Below are 18222 nucleotides of genomic sequence, written 5' to 3' on the forward strand. Positions count from 1 at the left end.
TATCTTGTATCCCAAAAGTCTAATTCCAGTTTATTGTTGCTGAAATGCAGTGAATTGTCCTCACTAATCAACTTCATTTTTTATACAAAATCACAACCATTAAAAGGTGAATTATTTTCTACATCATTAAGCACAGATTTTGCATGGCCCCTAGTTCATACAATGGTACAATGTTCAAATCCCTGCATGGCCTTGCCCCTCCCTATTTCTGTAACCTCTTTCAGCGCAACAATTCTCCGACGACTCTGTGTTCTTCCAATTCTGGCCTCCTGTGCATCCCCGACTTCCTTCGTCAAACCTTTGGCGGCCGTGCCTTCAGCTGTCTAGGCCCTAAGCTCTGGGATTCCTTTCCTAAACATCGATGCCTCCCTCTTCCCCTTTAAGATGCTCCTTTAAACCTACCTCTTTGACTAAGTTTTTGGTCACCTGTCCTAATATAAATGGTTCATTCCTGGGATAAATGGTTCATTCTCGGACTGGCAACCAGTAGCCAGTGGTGTTCCACAGGGGTCGGTGCTGGGTCCCCAACTCTTTACAATCTATATTAAAGATTTGGAGGAGGGGACCGAGTGTAACATATCAAAGTTTGCAGATGATACAAAGATGGGAGGGAAAGTAGAAAGTGAGGAGGACATAAAAAACCTACAGGGGGATATAGACAGGCTGGGTGAGTGGGAGGAGATTTGGCAGATGCAATACAATATTGGAAAATGTGAGGTTATGCACTTTGGCAGAAAAAATCAGAGAGCAAGTTATTATCTTAATGGCGAGAAACTGGAAAGTACTGCAGTACAAAGGGATCTGGGGGTCCCAGTGCAAGAAAATCAAAAAGTTAGTATGCAGGTGCAGCAGGTGATCAAGAAGGCCAACGGAATGTTGGCTTTTATTGTTCGGGGGATAGAATATAAAAACAGGGAGGTATTGCTGCAGTTATATAAGGTATTGGTGAGACCGCACCTGGAATACTGCATACAGTTTTGGTCTCCACACTTAAGAAAAGACATACTTGCTCTCGAGGCAGTACAAAGAAAGTTCACTCGGTTATTCCCGGGGATGAGGGGGTGGACATATGAGGAGAGGTTGAGTAGATTGGGACTCTACTCATTGGAGTTCAGAAGAATGAGAGGCGATCTTATTGAAACATATAAGATTGTGAAGGGTCTTGATCGGGTGGATGCGGTAAGGATGTTCCCAAGGATGGGTGAAACTAGAACTAGGGGGCATAATCCTAGAATAAGGGGCTGCTCTTTCAAAACTGAGATGAGGAGAAACTTCTTCACTCAGAGGGTAATAGGTCTGTGGAATTTGCTGCCCCAGGAAGCTGTGGAAGCGACATCATTAAATAAATTTAAAACAGAAATAGACAGTTTCCTAGAAGTAAAGGGAATTAGGGGTTACGGGGAGCGGGCAGGAAATTGGACATGAATTTAGATTTGAGGTTAAGATCAGATCAGCCATGATCTTATTGATCGAGGGGCCGATTGGCCTACTCCTGCTCCTATTTCTTATGTTCTTATGTATAACATCTGTCATAAGACCAGCCGATTGTACCTAAGGGAGGATGAGACTGGGGATACTTCAATGCACTAACTGGAGTCTTTGCCTATTTTGCTGACAAAAGAGAAAAATAATTTGAGTTCACTCAGCAGATTTATTTTGAAGGTCTCTCTCTGTTCACGAGGTGCATCCTAAATATTTCCATTTAAAACATCTTCAGCAGTAACACGTCACCCCGCCTTCAATTCATGGCAATGCTGGGAGCTTTTATTAGATAATGATCACTGGCTATTCTGCTCGTTATACTTCACATACTTTCTCTCTCCAGTATTTGGTGCTGCATCTTTCAGAGCTGAGCGTCTTAAGTGAATGCAACAGGAACCACGTTGCACTGATCTAATTCCAGTTGGCCTTTGCCAACTTCATTCCAGATGGCCCTGCTTTGAGGGTTACGGGGAGTGGGCAGGAAATTGGACATGAATTTAGATTTGAGGTTCGGATCAGATCAGCCATGATCTTATTGAATGGCGGAGCAGGCTCGAGGGGCCAATTGGCCTACTCCTGCTCCTATTTCTTATGTTATGTTCTTAATATCTCCTTGTGTGTCTTGGTATCAAAATTTGTCTCATTATGCTTCTGTGAAGTGCTTTGAGACGTTACACCACGTTAAAGGCACTATATAAATGCAAGTTGTGGTTGTTGTAATAGCACAGCAGTCCCCTCTGATAGGGTTCGATGAAGTAGGGTGGGAGGAGGCTCGTGTGGAGGATAAACACTGGCATAGATCAGTAGGGCTGAATGGCCTGTTTCTGTGCTGTAAATTCTATGTACTTCCATGTAATGTTTCCGCAGATTAATTTTTGATTTTGAACTAACATCCTGAGGGAGAAAGGGATGCTAATGTTTCAGCTGGGACCTTCATTAGAGTGGGCCAGTTTTGATGGAGAGTCACAGCTGAAACATTCATCTTTCTTCCTCGTTTAGAATCTGATCGGCTTGCTGTGTACTCCCAGTGTTTTCCATTGGAATTGATTTGTAGAGCACACCTTTGGAACTAAGGCAATGGCCTGCCCAAAAGACAGCAGCATCAATCATAATATAATATTAATAATGATAATAATAACACATACAGTGAAATCTTGATACGTGGAAGGCTAAGGCACCTGCCGAAAACTTCAACATATCGAGATTTCGATACACAGACATTTCTACCACTCACCCTGCTCACCTCGGCTCCAAAGTTCCAGGAATTCTGCTCCGCTATCGGTAGTGACATGGAGTGGAATTCCTGTCCGACCTTGGAGCTTGATAAAGAACCTGTCCCAAATTGTGATACCCTCTGGGATCGATAATCTTCGTCCTGGACAGTCTTGGGGTCCTATTAAGGCCCTCAACAGAGGCTGGTGAGTTCCACTGGGGTAATTGGAGGGCATTCCGCGGTAGCCCAGGAACGCCCCCAGGCGGTGGGGGGGGGGGGGGAGGTGGGGGGAGGAACGCGAGCAGAAGACCTCCTCACACTTATCTCCCCCAACTGGCTTTTGAGGTACACTTTAAATGAAGTGAAGACCTGGTGAATTTGGGTTCTGCCCCAAACAAATCTTCCCCCCTTTGGTCAGGAAATCCTTCCTCTCTCCTGGTCCTTGGAATTTCAGGCCCTAAAGTCTCCAGCTCTATCAGGCTGGCTATAGCTAAAGTACAAGTGTCTGTATTCCTAAACCTGGCCCAACAACAAGGGTGTTCTAGCCGGTTACCCTGAATCCAGCTCTGGTCTCCCCTACCTTATACATCGAGATTCCACTATGTCGAGTCAGAATTTACAACGCTTAAAAGTTCTCTTTCTAATACAACAGAAGAAAACGGATACATGCTGAAATGATTAGGCAGAAGAGAAAAAGTTGGAGATTTTACTTCATTCTTGTGTCCTCTGGAAGGATCATCTCACGAGTGTGGGCCGGCCCATTTAAATTCACCACGTACAGTGTGATGGTTGGATTCTCCTGGCCAGCCTGCAGTTAAAAGGTAAAGAATGGATATAATATTAGAACGGTGACAATAAAGTTTGATCATTTTGCTTACAAAATTGTCATCCTCAATTAAAGGCGATGATTTTGATAATAAGTTCAATCGACTTTGTATCAGCTCAAAAGGATACTGGCCCAGATAAATGTAACTGCCAATACATTTCGACCTGTATTTGGTCATTATTCATTTTCATCCACATATTTAACTTGGAACAAAAATGAAAATAAAAACCCCCCCATCATTATTTGTATGTAGCTTTCCCCTTTAATAGTTACCTTTGGATAAGGGTACACTCTCCCAGTCGGGTACAGGGAGCCAAGGTACATCGGGATTTCCATAGTAGGGACCCTTGAATCATTAATTGTAGCATACGCCAGCCTGGCTCCATCCGGGGACCACCAGTGAGCAATGTTGGTTTGCAGAAGTTCCTCTGTGAAGATAAGCAGAGTGCCACCATTTTAAGAGAGATGTCTGTATAACATTTCCTGACCCAAAACAACTGCGAGATTCTTGGTGCACTGTCAGTGGTCAGGGATCAGTATTAGGAACACTGCTCTTTTTGATATATATTAACGACCTGGACTTGGGTATAGAGGGTATAATTTCAGAGTTTGCTGATGACACGAAACTCGGGAATGTAGTGAACAATGTGGAGGATAGTAACAGACTTCAGGAGGACATAGACAGACTGGTGAAATGGGCAGACACATGGCAGATGAAATTTAACGCAGAGGAATGTAAAATGATGCATTTTGGTAGGAAAAATGAGGAGAGGCAATATAAACTAAATGGTTCAATTTTAAAAGGGTTGCAGGATCAGAGAGATCTGGGGGTGCACGTACACAAGTCTTTGAAGGTGGCAGGACAAGTTGAGGAGGCTGTTAAAAATGCATGTGGGATCCTGGGCTTTATAAATAGAGGCATTGAGTACAAAGGCAAGGAATAGTTGAGGCCCCAACACAGGTCCCTGTGGGATACCACTAGTCACATCCTGCCAATTTGAGTACCTGCCCATTACTCTCTGTCTCCTGCCGTTCAGCCAATTTCCTAACCAGGTCAATAATTTACCCTCAATTCCATGAGCGTCAACTTTAGCTAACAGTCTCTTATGAGGTACTTACCTCCTGATCCCTCAAAGCATCTCCACCATCAGCAAGGCTCCAGTCAGGAGTGCGATGGAATGCTCACCACTCGCCTGGATGGGTGCAGGCACAACGACACTCAAGAAGCTTCACACCATCCAGGACAGAACAATCCACTTGATCAGTGACCCTGCCAGTGGACTGAATATCCACCCTCTCCACCACTGGCATATTGTGGCTGCAGTATATACTATATACAGAATGCACTGCAGCTGCTCACCAAGATCTAAGGTTACTTAGACAGCGCCTCCCTGCCCAACAACCTTTACCACCGAAGAGAAGAGTCGCAATTTCATGGAAACACGTCATCTCCAAGTTTTCCTCCAAGTCAAACGTCTCCCTTTGTTCAGTTGGTAGGATTCTCGTCAGATGTTTGTGGGTTCAAGCCCCACCCCAGAGGGCTGACGCCAGTGCTCTAATGAAGGGGTTATCTTTTGGATGAGATGTTAAACCGAGGCCTCATCTGCCTGTTGAGATGCACATAAAAGATTGCAGGGCCCTATTCGAATAAGTGCAGGGGAGTTCTCCTGATGTTCTGGTCACATTAATACCTCAACATCATCACCAAAACAGATCATAGAATCATAGGATACAGCACAGAAGGAGGCCATTCGTGCTTGTGCCGGCTCTCTGAAAGGGCTATCCAATTAGTCCCACTCCCCTGCTCTTTCCCCATAGCCCTGCAAACGTTTCCTTTCCAAGTATTTATCCAATTCCCTTTTGAAAGTTACTACTGAATCTGCTTTCACCATTCTTTTAGGCACTGCATTCCAGATCATAACAACTTGCTGTGTAAAAAAAAATTCTTCTCATCTCTCCTCTGGTTCTTTTACCAGGTTAAATGGTCATTCATCTTACTGCTGTTCGCGGGACCTTGATGTGCACAAAATGGCTGCCGTATTTGCCTACATTCAGGAAGCTCTGCTAGAGACACAATTACGTGAGGACACAGGATTCAGACGCAACGCCTCCCTTGAACAGACACTTGCTGATACTCCCTGTCCAGAGTCACACATGGCGAAGGGCCACTTGAGTTTGGGTGAATTACAGGAGAGTCCCAGGGATCTATAGCGTATCTCAAAGAGGAGGCATTGAAACATAGAAACATAGAAAATAGGAGAATGAGTAGGTCATTCGGCCCTTCGAGCCTGCACCACCATTCAGTATTATCATGGCTGATCCTCCATCTCAATACCATATTTCCACTCTCTCCCTGTACTCCTTGATGCCTTTTGTGTCTAGAAATCTATCTAGCTCCTTCTTAAATATATTCAGTGATTTGGCCTCCACAGCCTTCTGTGGTAGAGAATTCCACAGGTTCACCACCCTCTGAGTGAAGAAATTTCTCCTCATCTCAGTCCTAAATGTCCTACCCCGTATCCTGAGACTGTGGCCCCTTGTTCTGGATCCCCCCACCACCCCCAGCCAGGGGAAACATCCTCCCTGCATCCAGTCTGTCTAGCCCTGTCAGAATTTTATAAGTTTCGATGCGATCCCCTCTCATTCTTCTAAACTTGAATGAATACAGGCCGAGTCGACCCAATCTCTCCTCATATGACAGTCCTGCCATCCTGGGAATCAGTCTGGTGAACCTTCGCTGCACTCACTCTATGGCAAGTATATCCTTTCTTAGGTAAGGAGACCAAAACTGCACACAATACTCCAGGTGTGGTCTCACCAAGACCATGTATGACTGCAGTATTCTTGCTCCTGTACTCAAATCCTCATGCAATGAAGGCCAACATACCATTTGCCTTCCTAACCACTTGCTGCACCTGCATGTTTGCTTTCAGTGACTGGTGTACAAGGACACCCAGGTCCCTTTGTACATCATTAAAGGTGTTAATCCCATGACAGATTCTCATACAGTATTCTCAATAACAAGGCACTGTCTTCAGGAGAGGCAGGGCGACAACTGGGTTGGGGCAGGGGCGGTGGGGGGGGAGGGGCAGAGGGAAAGAAAGGATCTCCAGGTTCAGCTTTGGAGGTACCGGCATTCTAAATCTTCAAAGATTAACTTGAAGTCAGAAACTGGGGGACAATGGAACTCTATGGGGCTGATTTTAACTTTCGGAGGAGGTAGAAAACGAGGGCCGGGTAGTTCATCGACCGCCCGTTATACACCCTGCTAAATATTCCTTTGCATTGAAATGATTGGAAAGGAAGATCAGGCTGTGAGTGAAAATCAGTCCTTTCATCCCAGCAACTGCTGTTTTGAAAAGTAACACAGTCCTTTTTAAGTATTATGCAAGCAAATTAAAAAGTGCACATCAAAATTCATGACGATGCCTGCTACCGAATGAACATATCTAATATTAAAGGTGTTAATCCCCTGACAGATTCTCACACGGTATTCCCAATAACATGGCGACACTGTGGATTTTTTTTTTATCCTTTCAGCTTTGGATTTATACATTCGTGTTGTTCATAGAACTGCTCAGAATCAGGCAGATGCCCTCGTCAGGCGTGTTATCATCACTGTAGCCCTGAGCAGGGCGGACGTGAGACTTTAATTAGGGGGAAATTTTAACCCTAACCAGCCCGTCAAGAAACTGATGGGGATCAGGTGCATCGCTGGTTTGTCTCCTGGTCCCGATTTTATTCCTCATTCAAGTCAACGGAAAGTAATATCGGGCGGAGTGTAAAATCAGCATTCCACCCAATCCTACGGGTTTCCCGCCTGGCTAATTAGGTTAAAATTGCCCCCTTCATCTTCTTTCAGAAATGACTGACTGGCAACAAACATCTGAGCGCTGGTGGGTTGGTTAACACGAAGCAGTGAGTGAAAGGGCTGTCACCCGTTGGAGACCCTTCTCTCACCTCCAGTCTCCAACATCTCTCCGCGGTAACTTCTCATGCTCTTTGCTCTCTGTACTTTCTTTTCCTAAGCTTCAAACACAGTAGGTCATCTAACCTGTTCTTCCCCCTCCTGTGTTAAAATAAAGACACACCACACCATTCTTCCCTCAGCACCTCGAAACTGTGGAACACATTCCCCCTCCACCCCCCCTCAGTCATTCCTTCCTGGTACAACGATGGGCTTTTAAAATCCATCGTTGATCCTTATTTCCTAGGGTTCTGCTTGAACTATGGGCCTTGGCCCGTCACCTGGGTTTCCTAATTAAAAGGTAAGACATCGATTCACTTCTGACTGGAATAAGAGGCGACATAGTCTGAAGTAACACATAACACTGCAGAATTGGACTGTGTTATAACACCACCAGTGAGTCCATCAATGTAAATCAGAAACCTTTTCAAGTATAAAACACAGAATGTAAATTGCCTGTGCTGGAATGAAATTTTATGATTTTAATAAGCTGGATATTATCCTTCAGCATCACTTGTTTGCTTCTCACCGACATTTCAAAATGGCTCCCCTTGCTCCCAAGATATACAATATTTATAGTCTCAACTCGCTGGGTTCTCCATCTTCAATATGCTATATTTATGTCCTTGTCCAAATGGCCTTCCTGCATCCCTGAATGTGCAAAATTTATCGTTTTATCAGCGTAACCACACATCACCAACATCATGTTAATCCCAGTGTCACTGCCGGCAACCCATATCACATTCACACTTCACAGTATTGTGGTGCTGGCATTGCCAATGAAGAAATGACTGTCAACAGTCACCGTGGAATTAGATGACAAGCACTTTTAGATATTATGAATAGGAAAGGGCGACAGGATAAGGACTGTCGTCAATGCTTTCTCATTTACTTCCTTTGTCTGCACTGATCTCATCGTGCCCACCAATCGGCCTCAATTCAGATCAGGTTCTAAACAAATGGCCTCTCGAGCTGCCTGCTGAAACTCCATTCTACAGTTTACTGTGGCAAACCAGCTTTTTTTTTCCAATCGAGTTGGAGGAGTTGGTTGCAGTAAACAGTCAATGTAGTCCGAAGTGATACATTTTGGCAGGAAGAATGAGGAGAGGCAATATGAATTAACTGGTACAATTTTAAAGGGGGTGCAGGAACAGAGACACCTGGGGGGTGCACATACACAAATCTTTGAAGGTGGCAGGACAAGTTGAGATGACTGTTAAAAAAAGCATAGGGGATCCTGGGCTTTATTAATAGAGGCATGGAGTACAAAAGCAAGGAGTTTAAGAACATAAGAAATAGGAGCAGGAATAGGCCATACAACCTCTAGAGCCAGCTCCACCATTCAATAAGATCATGGCTGATCTCCGACCTCAACTCCACTTTCCTGCCCGATCCCCATATCCCTTGATTCCAAAAATCTATCAATCTCAGCCTTGAACATACTCAACAACTCAGCATCCACAGCCCTCTGGGGTAGAGAATTCCAAAGATTCACAACCCTCTGAGTGAAGAACTTCCTCCTCTTCTCAGTCTTAAATGGCTGACCCATTTCCTGTGGACTATGCCTCCTAGTTCTAGACTCTCCAGCCAAGGAAAACAACATCTCAACATCTAGCTTGTGAAGCCCCCTCAAAATCTTGTGTGTTTCAGAGAGATCACCTCTCATTCTTCTAAACTCCAGACAGCATAGGCCCATTCTAATCGACCTCTCCTCATAGGTCAACTCTCTCATCCAGGAATCAATCTAGTGAATCTTCATTGCACTGCCTTTAAGGCAAGAATATCCTTCCTTAGATAAGGAGACCAAAACTGTACACAGTACTCCAGGTGAGCTCTCACCAAAGCCCTGTACAATTGTAGTAAGACTTCCTTACTCTTGTAGTCCAATCCCCCCTTGCAATAAAGGCCAACATGCCATTTGCCTTCCAAGTTATGTTAAATCTTTATAAAACACTGGTTAGGCCTCAGCTGGAGTACTGTGTTCAATTCTGGGCACCACACTTTAGGAAGGATGTCAAGGCCTTAGAGAGGGTGACGAAGAGATTTATTAGAATGGTACCAGAGATGAGAGACTTCAGTTATGTGGAGAGAGTGGAGAAGCTGGGTTTGTTCTCCTTAGAACAGAGAAGGTTAAGGGGAGATTTAATAGATGTATTCAAAGTCATGAAGGGTTTTGATAGAGTAAATAAGGAGAAACTGTTTCCACTGGCAGAAGGGTCAGTAACCAGAGGGCACAGATTTAAAGTGATCGGCAAGAAGAGCCTGAGGCGACATGAGGAAACATTTTTTATACAGCGAGTTGTAACGGTCTGGAATGCACTGCATGAGAGGGTGATGGAAGCAGATTCAATAGTAACTTTCAAAAGGGAATTGGATAAATAATTGAAGGGAAAAAAAATTACAGGGTTATGGGGAAAGAACAGGGGAATGGGACTAATTGGATAGCCCTTTCAAAGAGCCAGCACAGGCATGATGGGCTGAATGGCCTCTTCCTGTGCAGTACCTACGATGATACTATGATAAGTTCCCATCTCCGCAGCAGCTTGTTGGTGAAGTGTCCCGTTGAATAAATGCAAGCCCGTCAATAATTTCCACCGCTTCAAAAAAATGAGAGATTCGGAATCTGCAGATTACTGAAAAGATTTAATCGACAACGCAAGCAAGGCGGCAGCAGCAAATGTTGCCCCAGCCTCTGCCAAGTCCAGGCTTGTGTATACTGTTATTCCTCTTTCTAACACTAGATGGACCCATTACATAGCTTGATTTTTATTAAATTAATAACAGGCTAAACACCCTGCAGAATCTGCGAGTCAAAGACTGCAGCAACTCATACATTACATTGCTGTAGGATTGTTGTAGAGTTTTGAATAAACCTTCTAGAGTCTTACAGCAAAAATAAAATACTTCAGATCTTGGTGATTTCATCACAGACATAATGGCTGTAAAATCATAAGTAATAAAATTATCATACTGAATTATGACCAGGAATAACATAAGACAGTTTGAAACAAAACAATACAGCTATATATGCACTGTATATTATAATAAACTAAACCCTACCTGGGTTTCCAGGGATTTAGGACTAAAATAAATTAAACAATACTCACATTTTGATGGCTCATTATCACAGCAAAAGATCTCTAAGTGATTCGCACAATTAATTACTTTGAAGTGCAAAGATTGTTGTTATGTGGGCAAACATGGCAGCTATTCTGAGCCAGCAACATCCTAAAAATGGCAATGAAATGAATGATTAATCTGCTTTTCTCGCAGATTAGAATCATAGAATCTTACAGCACAGAAGGAGGCCATTCTGCCCCTCTTGCCTGTGCCAGCTCTTTGAAAGAGCCTTCCAATTCGTCCCAGTCTCCCACTCTTTCTCCATAGCCCTGCAAATTTTTTCCTATTCAAGTATTTATCCAATTCCCTTTGAAAGTTAACATTGAACTTGCTTCCACCACCCTTTCAGGCAGTGCATAACATCTCGCTGCGTAAAAATATTTCTCCTCATCGCCCCTCTGGTTCTTTTGCCAATTATCTTAAATCTGTCCTCTGGTTACCGACTCTCCTGCCAGTGGAAACAGCTTCTCCTTATTTATTCTATCAAAGCCCCTGTTAGCCAGGACACTGAGAGGACTCTCTGCTCTTACTTAAAAAGTGCCATGGGATCTTTACCATCCACCTGAACAGGCAAAAGGGACCTCAGTTTGACATCCCACCTGAAACCTCTCTCAGTACTGCACTGAAGCGCCAGCCTAGATGAGATGCTCAAGTCCTGTAGCAGGCCTTAGAACTTACCACCCTCTGACTCAGAGATGGGAACAGTGCCACCTGCACCAAGTTGATACTTAAATACAGAGGAAGAATTTCATGCAGTTATGCTAAAGTGATTTTTTTATTCGTTCATGGGATGTGGGCGTCGCTGGCGAGGCCAGCATTTATTGCCCATCCCAAATTGCCCTTGAGAAGATGATGGTGAGCCGCCCTCTTAAACCACTGCAGTCTATGTGGTAGATTGTTACTAATATTACACATTTAGATGGCACCATTAACATCGAAAAATGTTGGATTGTTCTTGCATAGAGTCTTGCATAGAGCCGGCACGGACTCGATGAGCCTAATGGCCTCCTTCCTCACTGTAACCTTTCTATGATTCTATGTCTTAAGATGCTTCACAGAGGCATAAGGAAAAAAATGGACGCCAAGCCAAAGGAGATATTTTTTTTTATTCGTTCACGGGATGTGGGCGTCGCTGGCGAGGCCAACATTTATTGCCCATCCCTAATTGCCCTCGAGAAGGTGGTGGTGAGCCGCCTTCTTGAACCGCTGCAGTCCGTGTGGTGACGGTTCTCCCACAGTGCTGTTAGGAAGGGAGTTCCAGGATTTTGACCCAGCGACAATGAAGGAACGGCGATATATTTCCAAGTCGGGATGGTGTGTGACTTGGAGGGGAACCTGCAGGTGGTGTTGTTCCCATGCGCCTGCAGCTCTTGTCCTTCTAGGTGGTAGAGGTCGCGGGTTTGGGAGGTGCTGTCGAAGAAGCCTTGGCGAGTTGCTGCAGTGCATCCTGTGGATGGTGCACACTGCAGCCACAGTGCGCCGGTGGTGAAGGGAGTGAATGTTTAGGGTGGTGGATGGGGTGCCAATCAAGCGGGCTGCTTTATCTTGGATGGTGTCGAGCTTCTTGAGTGTTGTTGGAGCTGCACTCATCCAGGCAAGTGGAGAGTATTCCATCACACTCCTGACCTGTGCCTTGTAGATGGTGGAAAGGCTTTGGAGAGTCAGGAGGTGAGTCACTCGCCGCAGAATACCCAGCCTCTGACCTGCTCTCGTAGCCACAGTATTTATATGGCTGGTCCAGTTAAGTTTCTGGTCAATGGTGACCCCCAGGATGTTGATGGTGGGGGATTCGGCGATGGTAATGCCGTTGAATGTCAAGGGGAGGTGGTTAGACTCTCTCTTGTTGGAGATGGTCATTGCCTGGCACTTATCTGGCGCGAATGTTACTTGCCACTTATGAGCCCAAGCCTGGATGTTGTCCACGTCTTGCTGCATGCAGGCTTGGACTGCTTCATTATCTGAGGGGTTGCGAATGGAACTGAACACTGTGCAGTCATCAGCGAACATCCCCATTTCTGACCTTATGATGGAGGGAAGGTCATTGATGAAGCAGCTGAAGATGGTTGGGCCTAGGACACTGCCCTGAGCAACTCCTGCAGCAATGCCCTGGGGCTGAGATGATTGGCCTCGAACAACCACTATCATCTTCCTTTGTGCTAGGTATGACTCCAGCCACTGGAGAGTTTTCCCCCTGATTCCCATTGACTTCAATTTTACTAGGGCTCCTTGGTGCCACACTCGGTCAAATGCTGCCTTGATGTCAAGGGCAGTCACTCTCACCTCACCTCTGGAATTCAGCTCTTTTGTCCATGTTTGGACCAAGGCTGTAATGAGGTCTGGAGCCGAGTGGTCCTGGCGGAACCCAAACTGAGCATCGGTGAGCAGGTTATTGGTGAGTAAGTGCCGCTTGATAGCACTGTCGACGACACCTTCCATCACTTTGCTGATGATTGAGAGTAGACTGATGGGGCGGTAATTGGTCGGATTGGATTTGTCCTGCTTTTTGTGGACAGGACATACCTGGGCAATTTTCCACATTGTCGAGTAGATGCCAGTGTTGTAGCTGTACTGGAACAGCTTGGCTGGAGGCGCAGCTCGTTCTGGAGCACAAGTCTTCCGCACTACAGCTGGGATGTTGTCGGGGCTCATAGCCTTTGCTGTATCCAGTGCACTCAGCCGTTTCTTGATATCACGTGGAGTGAATCGAATTGGCCGAAGACTGGCTTCCGTGATGGTGGGGATATCGGGAGGAGGCTGAGATGGATCATCCACTCGGCACTTCTGGCTGAAGATGGTTGCAAACACTTCAGCCTTGTTTTTTGCACTCACGTGCTGGACTCCGCCATCATTGAGAATGGGGATGTTTGCATGAGCCTCCTCCTCCCGTTAGTTGTTTAATTGTCCACCACCATTCACGACTGGATGTGGCAGGACTGCAGAGCTTTGATCTGATCCGTTGGTTGTGGAATCGCTTAGCTCTGTCTATAGCATGTTGCTTCCGCTGTTTAGCATGCATGTAGTCCTGAGTTGTAGCTTCACCAGGTTGGCACCTCTTTTTTCGGTACGCCTGGTGCTGCTCCTGGCATGCTCTTCTACACTCCTCATTGAACCAGGGTTGATCCCCTGGCTTGTTGGTAATGGTGGAGTGAGGAATATGCCGGGCCATGAGGTTACAGATTGTGCTGGAATACAATTCTGCTGCTGATGGCCCACAGCGCCTCATGGATGCCCAGTTTTGAGCTGCTAGATCTGTTCTGAATCTATCCCATTTAGCACGGTGGTAGTGCCACACAACACGTTGGATGGTGTCCTCAGTGCGAAGACGGGATTTCATCTCCACGAGGACTGTGCGGTGGTCACTCCTACCAATACTGTCATGGACAGATGCATTTGCGACAGGTAGATTGGTGAGGACGAGGTCAAGTAAGTTTTTCCCTCGTGTTGGTTCGCTCACCACCTGCCGCAGGCCCAGTCTGGCAGCTATGTCCTTCAGGACTCGGCCAGCTCGGTCAGTTGTGGTGCTACCGAGCCACTCTTGGTGATGGACATTGAAGTCCCCCACCCAGAGTACATTTTGTGCCCTTGCTACCCTCAGTGCTTCTCAACATGGAGGAGGACTGATTCATCAGCTGAGGGAGGATGGTAGGTGGTAATCAGCAGGAGGTTTCCTTGCCCATGTTTGAGCTGATGCCATCATGAGGTCCAGAGTCAATGTTGAGGACTCCCAGGGCCACTCCCTCCTGACTGTATATCACTGTACCGCCACCTCTGGTGGGTCTGTCCTGCCGGTGGGACAGGACATACCCAGGGATGGTGATGGAAGAGTCTGGGACATTGGCTGAAAGATATGATTCTGTGAGTATGGCTATGTCAGGCTGTTGCTTGACTAGTCTGTGGGACAGCTCTCCCAATTTTGGCACAAGTCCCCAGATGTTAGTAAGGAGGACCTTGCAGGGTCGACTGGGCTTGGTGTTTTGCCGTTGTCGTGTCCGGTGCCTCGTGGTCCGTCCGGTTTTATTCTTATTATGACTTTTCGTAGCGAGATTTTACAACTGAGTGGCTTGCTCGGCCATTTCAGAGGGCAATTAAGAATCAACCACATTGCTGTGGGTCTGGAGTCACATATAGGCCAGACCAGGTCAGGGCAGCAGGTTTCCTTCCCTGAAGGACATTAGTGAACCAGATGGGTTTTTACGATAATCCAGTAGTTTCATGGCCATCATTACTGATACTAGTATTTTAATTCCAGATTTTTATTTAATTAATTAATTGAATTTAAATTCGCCAGCTGCCGTGGTGGGATTTGAACTCATGACTCTGGATTTTTAGTCCAGGCCTCTGGATTACTAGCCCAGTAACATAACCACTATGCTACCGTACCCGTAATTAGGAAGCGTGACCAAAAGCTTGGTCCAAGAGGTGAGTTTTAAGGACCCACTATCATTATAACAATTATATCCAAACTCTACAGTTTGCATTAAAACAATTAAGTTTCCTTAAAATTAACAGAATTTGTTTTTTTTTATTACTTCTCAAAGTATGAACCCATGTCGGCTCAGAGCTAAACATATTGGAATATTCTATCAAGAACAGTAGCTTCAAGATGGTAATATTGATAAATGTTTAATATTTAAATCATCAATTCTTAATAAACCACACTGTTGAATATAATATAATAGGGTCGTGTCAAATCATTAAGATGACTCTCAGTAATATATCTCTTTTATATTGCAGTCTGTGGTTGTGGGTCCTGTGAAATGAAAAGTATTGATCACTCGCCAGTCAGAAATGGGTGGAGTGGAGAACGATCTGGATTCAGACAATTGATCTTGAAAGATCACATCGGATGAGCTGATAGATCCTCGCAGACTCTGGAGACGGCTCCACAGTGCTTGTGTAACAGCTTCAAGAAGTCATTGATATGTCAGCATCGTCTGTTCAGTGTTTAAGCCATAACGGCCTCAGAAAACATTCTCTGTGGTGGCTTTTCAGTTGATCAGTCTCCCCGCTGGTTGTCTCCTAGTTGCCCCACGATGTGGTCATTGCTGGACCTCAAACACGTAGCCATTTTGAGGCATTACGCTCCTGGCTCTGAGTATAAATGGCCAACGCCTTGGTATTTCTGCTCACACAACTCACAGGAATATCTGTATTTTTGTTTAAAAGCTGAGAAATATCAAGAGCCATAGAATACGACACCACCAAGTTTGAAACGTGCTGGTGAAAGGAATAGTGGTTAAATGACATCAAGTTTGGGTTTTGAATGCCTGAAAATTGTAGGAGGAAAGGAAGTTTTATAGGATTAAGGTCCTGGAAAGAGCGATTTTGAGTCTTGATTTCAGGTGAGCATGTAAGGAAGGGGTAATAGCACAGGGGATGGTCTTTTTGGAACTTACACTGCGGGAATGTATATACCGGAGACAACTCCATGCAAAGGTGAATGGGCCAGAGATATAGCTGTTGTACTTAATGGCAGAGACACAATAACATATAAAGAATTAGTGAGGGCGTCAGAGGAAATCCCATGATTTAGGGCAAGTGGAAGAAGAGGACACAGCCCATGTGAAAAAATACTGGAAGGGAGGATCCAGGGCACCATCATTCCCTCTCCGGTAGATGAGCCTGTGAATGGTTTTACTATTTCAGATGCATTACTATCAGCAGCACATTGCCCACTCCCATTGCTGGTGCTAGGGTGAGTCCACCAGGGTAAGAGGGAGAAAGGGGAATGAAAACTTCTCTAAGGAAAAACAGAGCCTTGGTCAGGCCCCATCTGGAGTATTTAGATCAGTTTTGGGCACTGAACCTCAGGAAAGATATATTGTCCTTGGAGGGGGTACAGTGCAGATTCATCAGAATGATACCAAAAATTAAGGGGTTAAATTATGAGGACATGTGCATAAACTTAGCTTTTATTCCCTTGAGTTTAGAAGATTGAGGGATGATTATAAAATTATAGAAGGATTCGATAGGGTAGATACAGAAAAACTATTTCCTCTGGTGAGGGAATCAAGAACGAGGGGACATGATCTTAAAATTAGAGCCAAGCCATGCAGGATTGACATAAGGAAGCATTTTTTCACATAAAAAGGGAAGAGAAAATCTGGAATTCTCTCACCCAAAAGGCTGTGAATCCTGGGACCATTGAAAAAGTCAAGACTGAGAGTGATACATTTTATGTTGGGTAAGGGTATCAAGGGATACAGATCAAAGGTGGGTAAATAGTGTTGAGGTACAGATCAGCCATGATCTAATTGAATGGTGGAACAAGCTATTCAGCCCTATTCCTGTTCCAATGTTCCTGTATCTATGTACTCCATTCTTTCACTGGCGATGAAACTCAGTGGTGATAAAAGCTTGTTCTCACCCCTTTCATACCACTACTATTCAGAGATCTTCTTGACACCAAGACTGGAAAATATATGTATTTGCTGCCTGGGTGAAGGATGCTCTACGCTGGCAGGATGCTTGTTGGGCTGCGACTGCATTAGCATCTTAACCACCTCTATCCACAGCCTTCATTTTTAACGAGTCTGAACACAATGTTTAAAAACCCAACGTTAAAAGTAACTTTTTCTTTTCCAAATCCTTTCTGTGGAAAAATGGGCAAAACAAATTCTGAAATGTGTCATCAAGAAACAAGGGAGACTTCCAAGTGCTGTGGCCAGTGCAGAGCCAAGAGTCTGATCCCTAGGTTCTGAGTTATGAGGCATCAACGAGATTATCATTTTAAAGGGGGTGCAGGAACAGAGAGACCCGGGGGTGTACATACACAAATCTTTGAAGATGGCAGGACAGGTTGAGAAGGCTGTTAACAAGGCATATAGGATCAGTGGCTTTATAAATAGAGGCATAGAGCAAAAAAGTAAGGAAGTAAGGAAGCTAAAACTTTATAAAACGCTGGTTAGGCCTCAGCTGGAGTATTGTGTTCAATTCTGGGCACCACACTTTAGGAAAGATGTCAAGGCCTTGGAAAGGGTGCAGAAGAGATTTACTAGAATGGTTCCAGGGATGAGGGACTTCAGTTATGTGGAGAGATTGGAGAAGCTGGGGTTGTTCTCCTTAGAACAGAGAAGGTTAAGGGGAGATTTGATAGAGGTGTTCAAAATCATGAATGGTTTTGATAGAGTAAATAAGGAGAAACTGTTTCCAGTGGCAGAGAGGTCGGTAACCAGAGGACACAGATTTAAGGTGATCGGCTAAAGAGCCAGAGGCGACATGAGGAAACTTTTTTACAAGCGAGTTGTAATGATCTGGAATGCACTGCATGAAAGGGTGGTGGAAGCAGATTCAATAGTAAACTTTCAAAAGGGAATTGGATAAATAATTGAAGGAAAAAAAATTACAGGGTTATGGGGACAGAACAGGGCAATGGGACTAATTGGATAGCTCTTTCAAAGAGCCGGAACAGGCACGATGGGCTGAATGGCCTCCTCCTGTGCTGTATTATTGTATGATTCTATGATTCTATATAAGATAGGAAATGTTACCGAAAAAGTTAATCCAATATACTACTATAAATTAAACAGCAAGACCAGGACAAAGGGACATAAATTCCAATGAGTAAAAGGTAACTTTAAAACTGATATCAGGAGGTTCTTCTCTACACAGAGA

At 44.8% G+C, this 18222-nt stretch overlaps 1 protein-coding gene across 1 annotated transcript in view; it reads right to left on the reverse strand.

The window, feature by feature from the left end:
- dpp6a (dipeptidyl-peptidase 6a) overlaps nt 1-18222 on the reverse strand; it is a 319256-nt gene that overhangs the window by 127771 nt on the left and 173263 nt on the right. Inside the window, exons 5-6 of the mRNA XM_068008292.1 lie at nt 3795-3949; nt 3406-3503 (exon numbers count right to left, since the gene is read on the reverse strand). Of these exons, the coding sequence (XP_067864393.1) occupies nt 3406-3503; nt 3795-3949 (253 nt within the window). The remainder of the gene's footprint in view (nt 1-3405; nt 3504-3794; nt 3950-18222) is intronic.

The sequence above is a fragment of the Heptranchias perlo genome, chromosome 2 (genome assembly GCF_035084215.1).
Source record: "Heptranchias perlo isolate sHepPer1 chromosome 2, sHepPer1.hap1, whole genome shotgun sequence".
NCBI lineage: Eukaryota > Metazoa > Chordata > Chondrichthyes > Hexanchiformes > Hexanchidae > Heptranchias > Heptranchias perlo.